This window comes from Falco rusticolus, chromosome 1 (assembly GCF_015220075.1).
Source record: "Falco rusticolus isolate bFalRus1 chromosome 1, bFalRus1.pri, whole genome shotgun sequence".
NCBI classification, from domain to species: domain Eukaryota; kingdom Metazoa; phylum Chordata; class Aves; order Falconiformes; family Falconidae; genus Falco; species Falco rusticolus.
The window spans coordinates 57,208,472-57,220,018 of NC_051187.1; the positions used below are offsets into that span (position 1 = coordinate 57,208,472).

Consider the following 11,547-nt stretch of genomic DNA (forward strand, 5'->3'; position numbering starts at 1 on the left):
ATCACTGGAATCATTAGCACATGATTTTGTTCACTGTGATCATGTTATATCCCACTGTCATAGCTTTTCTTCCAGCTTTGGCTTGTCTTAGTCTTTGTCTCTAGCTAATTACTACTGAGGTCAGCAAGAATCTTTCCATTGAACTTAATGAGAAATCAGTCAGGATGCAAGATATAGTGACTGGTGCATCAATGTGTGCTTGCTGCAGTGCTCTTTTCCTTCAAGACTGTTTTCTTATCTGCTGGGTCAGAATAGATCTAGTTTCCTTCAGAACTGCTCAGATGGGCTGGAGCATACAACTTACTGTTTGGTACTTGTTTCTTGGGATCATCAAATCAAGAAAGTGTGTTTTCACTGAAACAATAATAGACGCAGTCTTCATTTGAATAACATAGATAAATTCTTTAAGCCAGTGGTTGTAATGACAGCATAGTCATGTAGCTCTGTTACAGTTTGCAAATAACATGAGACAAACAGCTGTAAGTACTGTAAAAGCTTCTGAAGTTTGCGTATTATGGTTCTGACCGTAGAAAAGATAAAAAAAAATATCCTAATTTATATTTTTGTAAAACAGCATACACTGACTAATACAGGCAGGAAAATCTTCCCTCTTTAACACATTATTTAGAAAATTGTAGCAAAAATACGTAAGATGTTTTTAAAACATAATTAGATTCAAAATTGGATCCTACAAATGCCCATCTGGAAACACAGTTGGAACCCTTTAATCATCCAAAGTGATTTGTTTTACCCATTTACAGTGTGTTTATAAACTCATATGGAGGGAAAAAATAGTCAATTCATCCACAGATTGTAACAGGAAATCGGGGCTTGACAAAGGAAGAGACTGAGATAAAATCATAATGCTTGCATGTAAGTGCCTCATCAACAGCAGATAGCAAAGTGCACATCCTTCGTGAATGCAGAGACGCTGTTATTCCCTTTTCAAAACAGAAGCTGGTTTTAAAACTTTGTATTTGGAATCGACTGATAATTAAGAAACTTAGGTAGGGAAATTGCTATGATTCCCTGCCTTTATTTAAAACATTGTATTGGGAAATACTGCAGAGTGTCTCTGTAAGGTAGATACAGTAGACTAAAGTGGATGAAGTGAACTGTAAGATAGATTTTGGAGGCATTTTTTTGTATGATGCAAACCCAATCTTCAGCTTTTGCATTCTTTAATTTTTATCTTCTACCTATTAGCACAAGGCTCCATCTTTTCTTGTGGGAGTGGTCTGTATTCATTCATTTAGACTGACTCTCTCTGCAGGAAGAGTGGCTATGGGCATTTTTGTAGGTCTGTCTCTGACTGTTGAATAAGACTGGGTTTTGTGGCTGGAAGGATCTACAGTGAACAATGATACTACAGTTAAACAGTGATCACCTTAAAGGTAACAGCATAAAGAGAGAGTGTAGGACAGAATGATAGCTAAACAAACACATTGTACATTTTAGAGATCAGTGGGAAATATCCCAGAGGGATAACTTGGCCTTGATTTACCCAAAGGCACGTGTGCTGCTCTTGGTGAATGGCTGTTGTGCTTTGAGCAGGGGGTAACACTGCAGGTTTTCTGAAATCAGGATGAGCGTCCCACATGTTGCTTTTTGGGTACCTTTTAAAAGAAGCCTTGAAAGAGGAATATTAAAATTCTTCATTACAGCAGAGTTCTCATAAAAAGTCCAGTGCTTTCTACTTGATGAACATTTTGGTAACTGACAATGGGCTAGACTTTTCTAAATATGTAATTGATTTTATACAATGTATTCCATACCTATGCATATTGATAGAAAAGGGATAACGCTAGACTTTTCTAAATATGTAATTGATTTTATACAATGTATTCCATACCTATGCATATTAATAGAAAAGGGATAACACTTTTCTTTGGTCTGTCTCATAAAATGATGGACTGCCTTCCCCTTACAGAAGGGCTTCTCTTTCTCCTATTTGAATACAATCTACTTGGGCTATCAAGGACCAGTATTAATGCAAACAGCTCCATCTGCACAGACTACAACCCACTCTGCCTACGTTTCTGACACTGTCATCTGAATGGCTTCCTTCTTGTTTCTGCAGTTATTTTGAAAAAAAAATAAAATTTAGGTAAACATAAATATGTGAATGATACAAATTTTTCTCCTGGTTGGTAAATTGGTCAGAAATACATACATATAGGCAGTAATATTCAAGAAAAAACTCAAACCAAACCAAAAAACCCCAACCCCTGGGTAACTTTGAAAAGTGCTGTAGGCTACATTACCTAGTAAACCACAGATAGATCTTTTCAGAGTTTTCATTAAGCTATAAGTAAGGGCACTAAGAAAATGTATTTAAGACTATGATTCTGTCTAAAATGAATTTCTTATTTTAACATATGGTTTGAACTTGTCAGTTGTTGTTTTCTGCCTGGAACAAGACTTGAGGCTAGTCACAGTTGTAAATGTTGCTTATACTCCTCAAGATATTGGCGTATCAACCCCATTTTTTTCTTTTGAAAGCAGCTTGGTAAATAGAATATTTACCAGCATAAAACAAAGAGGAAAAAAATAGCTTTTAGGCCTATATTTATTCCCAAACTGTCTCAGTATGTTATAAATAACATAACTGATACAAATTTTGATCAAACCCCAAAGAGATGCTTTGTGCCTGGTCATTATGAGTTTGCACCTAGCAAGAAATGGATTACTTTCCCTTAGTCTCTGACAGTCTGAATCTTGTAGCCATTGCATCAGAATGTTCTGCAGAAGCTATTTCACCTCTTTTCTCAGAAAGAGAATTCTCAAACCTAGAAAATCATTTTAGGCTCTCAAGTCATAAAAAGTCCTTTATGTTTCACCTTTTGAGTTTTCAACCCATAATGCTTTCCCGTTCAACTTTTTCTTTTCAGTTCTGAGGACCAGCATTTTTCAGAGGGCAGCCTAGCTAGCTGAATCTAGAAATACGATGTGCTTCATCTTAAAGTACAAATTGGGAAACACAATATTTTTAGTTTGAATTCTATAGTTTGACTGGCAAAGTAATAATAGTAATCATAGTGGTAATTTTAAAAGCATATCTTGCTTTTTTTCCCTTCATGATATGCAGTGATCAAAGCTGATTCACGAAGTCATGATTGTGAAGTCATCCGTTGGTTTGGAAAAAAAAGCTGTATTGAACTTTAATTTGGGGGTAGGGTGGGTAGTATTGTGTGTAGTTACATGACGCCAGAGGCAGGTAAAGCTAACTAATAATAAAATGGCATCTTGTGGGGAAAACAGCACACTGAGTTTACAGCAACTCCATCCGTTTCTTCAGATGAAAATATTCTCAGATACGAGAGGGAGATCTCTCTGGGGAAAAGAACATGTAAACCATGAGAAACCTGAAAAGAAATCCACCTAGCTTTTTAATTTTCTTGTTCCCATGCTCATCTCTCCCTGGTCTTCATTGCAAATTCTCTCTTTTTTTACATGGGAACCTTTCCTTTGAGACAATAGTTTGAGAGGGGAGTGTGAGAGAGGGGCCAAAGGCTGTAGTTGTGTTTGGGCTGAGCTCTGTGCAGGGGATCGCAGCTGGCTGTGCAATGCATGTCTCCTGCCTGCCATTGCTTCAGCCTCCTCTGTTCACTGGTAAGCCAAGCACAATACACTTGGTCCCAAGCGCACGTACAAGAATGCAAGTACCAGTGTACGTCTTGGTGTGCATCTTTTGCTGATGCCACTACCATATGACCACAATACAGGTCATGCCTTGTGTATTCCACATCCTATCGTTAGACATATTTGAGGTTATTTCTTCATATGCACATTTCCCTATACTTCAGTGTTTCTGACCACACAGGTAACAGATATTTAACTCCCAATACAGATAATGTTATTCTACATCAAAGACGGTTGTGTATGGTTTGGCAGGAGTTCCAGTTTAAAATGTTTATGGCACATGAAGGCCTTGAGCAATTTGTCCCAGGACTAGAAACTAATGCAGAGACAGATAACAAAATGTATTCTACTGGAAAGATTATATGTTCTTCAATGTGCCAGCTGCCCACTTCAGAATTTCAGTAACAGTTTCTTTTATAGGGCTTCTGGTACTACTTTGTGATGGTAACTGCTCTTGCAGCATACCCTTGAAGAGAATGAAGAGCCTAAGTGATATTTAGAGCATCTCTGTGTGTAGACATGATGAATTTAGCTTTCATTTGATAAATTGATTCATGTGCTTATGCCTTGTAACTGGCTGTTACAAATTTGATCATATTACTTATGCTGGAGACTAATGAGTATATAGAGGGATTTATAACAGCCATCAGTAACTGAACAATGTAACAGAAAAACAGAAAACCCCAGTTTGTGTGTGTTTCTGTAGACATTAGAAATCAAGAAATAAAGTGGGAAACTAGAATAACATGTTTGGAATAAGGATATCGGTGTAATAGGCATACTAGAAACCAGGTAGAAGGAATGTAACACTGTAATAATAAGGTTCATAAAAAAGAGAGGAGATTGTGCAAGAGGAGGAATAAAACTCAATGTTAGATATAGTTTAAAATCAAGTCAGGTAAAACAAATTTATTCATGAATAATATAGAATTTTAAGGTTTGAAACTTTGAAACTCTGCATGACTGAAAAAATAAACTTCAGGATTATGCACTCAGCTAATTCGTAGTAATCATAGTGACATACGAAAAGAAATCAGAAAGGCTGTGATAGCAGGTAATGCAATAATAATAGAAGATATCGGTAGCTTCTTAGCCATAAAATATGTTCTTGGTCAACATTAATGACTGCTCTATAAAGCATCTACGAGGAGAAGCCCAAAGTATACAAGGAGCTCTTGAGTTGGTCCTGAACGGTGCCTATGGTCAGGCTTAAATGTCATTATTCTTCAAACAGTATCTAGAGTGTGGCTGGTTTTAACATCTCTGCAGAAAAAATAAAAGCAAAAAAAAGCTGCTATGGTAGTGTTTCATTTAAAATTTTAAAAACTTGAGGAAGCTTACTGGAAAGAAATGAGAAGGGCAACCAAAATGAAACAGATACTGCTAATAACAAGATCCAATCATATTCTGAAACATGGAGATTCTATATTTATCTATTATTAGTGAAGGTTAATTTGATTTTGAGTCTGTTGTTCCCAAAGTGAGTGTAGTGGTGTCAGGAAAGAGAAACCTGGGCCTGCAGCTCTTGGATGCTGCTGCTGCAAATCGTTTGATTATTTGAATTTTCAATCAAATTTTTAAAAACATCCATCCTGATGTCAATATGTTATCCATGTCAACAACGTGATGATGTCTATGGTACCAGAGGTAAGAGTGCTAATATACCTGTCTGTTAGCTCTGATTTTAATAGCGTTCTTCCTTCTAAAAATAAAGTCACAGGCACAGTTCTATGGAATAAATACAAACAGGAAGTTTCATAACAGCTCTGTTGGACTAGACAAATATAGACTAAAGTTCTCTATCTACTTGTAGGTCAAAAAGTGGTTATTTCATTCTATCAGAAGGACCAAAAAAAGAGGGGAAAAGTAGCATTATTATTATTGAAATCTTAAGGAGATTTTGGGACATGATCAAGTTTTCAGTTTTAAAAATGGTGATTTAATTTGATAATCTCCAGATTGGAAGTTAAATATTGGGCTTTCATTATTGACAGCTCACTGAGACAGCAATTATGACAGCTCCAGAGTTTACATCAACACGTGTGGGGAAAGTTTTGTGGTTAAAAAAAAGTACATGAAAGTGGAATTCTCTTTAACATTGGACTTTATTTTGTCATTCTTCTATTGCAATACCTTTGACTCTGTAGGCATCCAAACTGAAAAATGGACTGGGATTTTTGCAGAGTATAGGGCTAAGTTAGATGGGTAACATTTGGCAGAATTTGATCTTTAGAAAGGATTAGGTAAAATCCATCATTTTTCTCTTTCCTAATAATTTATTAAAAAAAAGTTATGTAGGTCTTTTTGATGCTATTATATTGATGTATGTTGAGCAGCAGTAAACCTTGTAGGCTGTTTTGCAGTAATGCAGAACACTGGTTTATCATAAATGCGATTTTATTTACATTGGTATTAAATATTGGCATATATAGGTAATTCTTTTAAATCACTTTTGCATATAAAGAAATTTAATATGTATGTAATAGCTCTTCAAAGACCAAAAGCTTGCTTGCATACTAGGAAGAGAAGAAATAGTAAGATGTGAATAGTCTCAGCAATCACTCACTGTCACTGTTAGAATACCTTGTTTAATTCCAGAGCAGTTGCTTTCACGAAAAGTTAAACTTGTTGCAACGAGGAAATCATTATAAAATTGCTGAGAGAACAATAACTGAGAAAGTTATCCTGTAGATGTACTAATAACAGGAAAAAATGGAAAAAATACATTAAGTGCTTTACTGAAGGTATTTTATTTTGTGCTATATTGCTACATCTCCAGACTTCCACTTTAACCATCAGGTATCTGCAGAGAATTTCTAGATCTACAAGCAGAACTGGTTGTATGAGGCAATCTTGGGACTGGAAATTAATTGCCAGTATACATGAATGACCTCTTTTGCATGCTAAGAACTAGTAGGAAGGGACAGCGGGCAGGGCCAGATGGCCTGAATTCTGCCCAAGTGTCTGTCTTCAGTATGTCCAAGAATTGTACCACCACCAGTAATCACAGGTGAGTTAAGACACATGACCCTTTAGGATCATGCACGGGCCAGTGGTACAGGCATATTGGCTCAAGAACTAACCTCAATTCAGTTTATCTTAGGCTATTAAAAAAGTTTATCCCCATAAGGTAACTAAAGGAACTATTGCACTAGAAGAAATGTAACTGTGGTACTGTGCAGCATGAGCTACGGAAGAATGCATGAATAAATTGCTGTGAAGCAGTACAGTGTAAAATCTTTGCAGCTTCTGATGCTTGGGCTGGCTTGGTTAAAGCTACCTGCGGCATCTCTGCAGTAGACTGCGAACAGCCTGTTGGAAAAGAAACAGAAGGCAAAGCAAAAAGACCACCAGAAGAGTGAATAAACCCACATAAATTTCAATCTATGATCAATGACCAGGTCATACAGCGGTCTTGGATACTTCATTCTCAGCTTCAGATGCAGCACACTTATCCCGCTGCAGGGGCTGCCTACTCCACAGAAATGTCAGTCCAGTAATTTCACAGTGGATACAACTTAGACAATGTGGCCTACAGAATCAGATGTGGAAAGAAACATGTACTGCCCCTGACCTCTGCTCAGTGGTGTCTAGAATCCCAGTGAGTCATTCACCCTTTGTGAGCATTTGGATGTTCTAAAACAATCAATGGAGCATACAGCAATGTACTTTTTAGTGAATTGCAATTCATGACCTTTCTGTATTTTGGGACGTTAACAATTTCTACTGGAAAATATCTGATATGATCCCATCATTTCAGTTCCCTAAGTAGCTTTATCCCAGTTCAAGCTTTTTTTTTTTTTTTTAATTTTTAAACATGAATTAAGGATGTAAGGGTGAGATTACTGGGTCAAAAATAAAGCAGAGTGTCATATCTGAAGCATTGACTGAACTTTCACAGAAGGTAAATGGGAATCAACATTTTAAAAAATGTCCGCCCAGCAGATGTGTGCCCTGCAATAGGGCAGCCTGTACACCCAGGGACATTTCTTGGCATTCACTTTGACCCTCAGTTTTCCTCCTGACTCTGCAGAATTGTTCTGCACATGTAGCCAGGAAATTCTTAAAGCTACTGAATGCATTAGGTGTGATTTAGTCTAAAAGGAAAAGCAATACATGATGCTCCTTGGTACTACAGATTGCTCACCTAAACACAGCTGCAGCATTGTTCACTGTGCTCCACCCAAAGGAATATTTCGATTGCTCTTTGAGGGCAGGTAAGCTTGGGAGATGCGGTGAGGTGGACATCGTGATTTCTCCAGGGGATTTTCAAACAAGAAATAGACCAGAGTGAATAACAGTAGTAAATTACTCCCTTCTGAGCACCAGCATCTCACATTGCTAAACCAAGGAAAACTTTTCCAATATTTTTGTGTCTGACTATGCACTTCAGACACTGTGGAGCAGAGCTATTCTTTACTTACTCTGGAAATGCACCCTTGGAATTCCCAAAGAGCTATTCACCTTCATTTCCTTTTCCTAGCATAAATTTAGGAACTTTCAGGGTAGTAAGTGCAATGTCTCTGTTGATATTTTTGTCAGAAAAAAAACCAAAAAAACTTACTCTGAGCATCCTAGTAGCTGCTCAGCTAATGACATGATCAGCTGCAGCAGTAACAGTTAAATCCTCAGCATCATAATAGGTAAAGCAAAAGCTGCACACATAAGCAAAGTAAAACAAGGAATTCATTCACCACTTCCCATCGCCAGGCAGGTGTTCAGCCGTCTCCAGGAAAGCAGGGCTCCATCACGCATAATGGTTACTTGTTACTAAAAACCTTTCCACTTTCTGAGATCCTCAAGCTAGATGAGAATATTAAGCTAAACCCAAACTGACAATGGAAGAAATCTTTGGCTGATTAAAGATAGCATCACTGGCTTTGCACTACCTCCTCCATTGTTAATGGGAAGTAACAGCTGGGAGCAAGATACATCACTTGCAGGAGGAAAGTGTACTGATTTCCTCCTGTCTTCACCCATCCCTCAAGCAGAGACATAGAAGAGTGGCTAAGAATCTAATTTTCTCTTTCATTTTTAGCTTTACAGAACAGAAATGCATCTGGCTAAGAATGCCACCTAAAATTTGCAATTATTAGAGCAAACAGAAAAGCATTATTATGAACTTGTCCACAGCACAAACAAAAGGTACAACATGTTTCCCAGTCTTTGCACCTGGAAATGAGAAATAAGTGTCAGAAGATGGATTGAACCTTATAAAATCTTAACTACTGTCACCAGAAAGTGCTGCAGTTCTGCCAAGTCAATTCAGGCAAGATGCATATCATGGTTTGAGTACGTAGGAAGGAGTTTTGTGAGTAATGTCAATACATTGCTAATAGAAATAAAAGATCTGAAATACAAAGTGATCTGTTTTTCTGTATGAAAATTCAGGGATTTATTGGATTTCTAAAGCTTGAGGTAAGTTATCTCTCCAGTACAGCAAATGTGAAAGTGATCATAAAGAAAGGAACATTTCCTAGGGGAGACTTTACAGCACCTTCTGAGAAAGATGGTCCATCAAAGCATCTCCGTTGGAAATCTGACAACTACTTCTCCCCTTTATGGAGACTACAGCTGTCCTGTAGTAGTGGTAGTAGTAGCAGAGTAATCCTTCCATTCTTTTCAAGAGCACAAATGTAAAGTTTTTCCCTGCCCTGTTTTCTTTCATAGTCACAAAGGCTTGCTTTGCTGCAAGTAATCAGAAAAAAAATCAACCATGTTCTTACCAGACCTCTGGATATGCACAGATGGCAATGTAAGTAGTCTCATTAGTTAAAATGAGGAGGAATCAAGCAGCTCAGAGCTGTTTGTGAGAAGAGCTATTAAAAACAGTCTGAAGTGATTTCCAAGGAGGAGGCAAATGCCTCTGCCAGCTGCAGAAATACAAAGAGGAGGGAAATTTGAAATCCTCTCCCTTCACACACAATCTCTAAAACTCCTTATCAGTATGAATTAGATGACGTTGCCTTTGGAACAGATACTGTTTTCACATGTGCAGAAGCAAAACCCTGAGCAATGGCTGCTGTTATAGAGTTAGTATTAAAAGATGGAGCACAGAGAGCACCTGAAGTCAGAGAGAGGAAGTGTTTGTTGTAAAAGAAAGCATGTGTAAAAGCAGTGAAAGGCTGAAGGAGAAAGACCAAAGACAGGGAGAAAAACAGTGTGTTAGGGAGAGTCCTTAAAGAAGTACAGAACACCACAATCAATGAACTACTGAGGGCTGTGCCTCTCATCACTTAATGATTGTTATCTCTGTATTTTTATTACAGCAGAGAATAAGATCTCAGTTTCTCACCCCTAAACTTTTCCTCTCTTTTCTCACCTGTCCACAGCTATTGCTGTCATGGAGTAGATGCTGGCGAAGACAGCTGTGATTGGGAAGAAGTTGTGGAAGCGGCAATAAGCCTCCCCGAAGTACCACTCGCTGTGCAGCGCGTAGATGAAGTTGATGAGAGTATTGAAAGCAGCCATGGAGGCATCAGAGAAGGCCAGGTTCACCAGGAAGTAATTGGTCACTGTCCTCATGCGCTTGTGAGCCAGGATAATCCAGATGACAATGAGATTTCCAAAAACAGCCACTGCCACCACACCACCATAAGCCAGAGACCACAGGAAAATGCGCCAAGAGGGCTGCACAAACTGATTGGAGAAGTTGGCTGCTGAGGATGCTGTAGGAGGAGAAGTATTTCCAGCTGGTGCTCCTAGTGCCTGTCCCCAGGGATCACCCGCTGCAGCAAGGCTCACGTTCCACCTGCTGCTCATGCTCACATTCCAGTTGGCTCTGGGGACAGAAGTCATCTTGGATGTTCCTCTCCTCTTTTCCAGGAATTATGTCCTCTCCCACCTCCCTCTCCCAACCCTCCAAAATCCCCACCAACAGATAGGAAGAGGAAAGAAAGAGAAAAGGAAGTGAGGCAGCACAGCAGGTACTGGGAAGGAGAGGTCTGTCAGAAAAGCTTTGGCTATGCTGTTCAAGCTGTTAGAAATGCTGTACCAGCCGAGTCAGGAGAGCTACCTCTGGGTAGAACAGCATCCTATTCCTCCTCTGTACAGACACCTCTTCCTTTTGATTTTGCTGAAGAGGGGGACTGGGAGCTAAGGCACATTTTATAGGCTTGTGAGTTCCCAGCGTCATGAAGGGAGTGGAGTGATGAGCTCCGAGGGCTGGTAAGGTAACACCTCTTTCTCTCTGTTCCCCCTCCTCCACTTTTATTTCATTCATTGCTAGCAGCAGGCACTTTCAGCAGCTGCGGAGAGTGCCACGGGGAAAACGAATTCTTGTCTCATTTATGTTGAGAGATTTGTTTCATATTGCCTTAAGTTTCATTATTGTGCTTCCTTTTTAAATAGTCTGCTTGCCCTGTCTTTGCAGGGCTCATTAGCTGGTTTAGTTGAACATTCCAGGACTGAGACTGCTTTTATTTAATGCTGTTTCCAGATGAGTTTAGATCTGGTTTTTTGCTGCTGTCTTTTCATTTGGTACATGAATTCCTTTTAACCTTTCTGTTAACAACAGATTTGTAATAGCAACCTCTTTCAGATAAATAAATACATCCTGTTGCTCTCTAATTTCACTTTTCGACCTGTAATATGTAATTGGAAAAAAAGAAACACTTACAAAACTAAAATGTGACTATCTTTTTCTTACAGCAGTAACTTCGGTGCTTGTAAAGCCATTTACATGTCCAGCAGACACTGATTTTTGTGAAAACCCTATGCAGCCCTACATACAGATGACCTTAAATATGGGTAAAGTGGTAGGGGTTTGTTTTCTTTGTGTCTTTGAAAAAAATATTTCTTTAGTTCTTTTTACTTATTTGCATTTACTCCACACTTAGTACTATTATTATTTTGAGCAAACAATATTTTTATATGCAGTGATTTCTATACTGGTAGAAAAGGGTA

General features: G+C 38.4%; 1 protein-coding gene across 1 annotated transcript in view; it reads right to left on the bottom strand.

Moving 5' to 3' along the window:
* TACR3 (tachykinin receptor 3) overlaps positions 1 to 10,674 on the bottom strand; it is a 41,115-nt gene extending 30,441 nt beyond the window's left edge. The window contains exon 1 of the mRNA XM_037400735.1: positions 9,965 to 10,674. Coding sequence (XP_037256632.1) covers positions 9,965 to 10,440 — 476 coding nt within the window. The 5' untranslated portion in view covers positions 10,441 to 10,674. The remainder of the gene's footprint in view (positions 1 to 9,964) is intronic.
* Between the last annotated feature and the right edge of the window lie 873 nt (positions 10,675 to 11,547).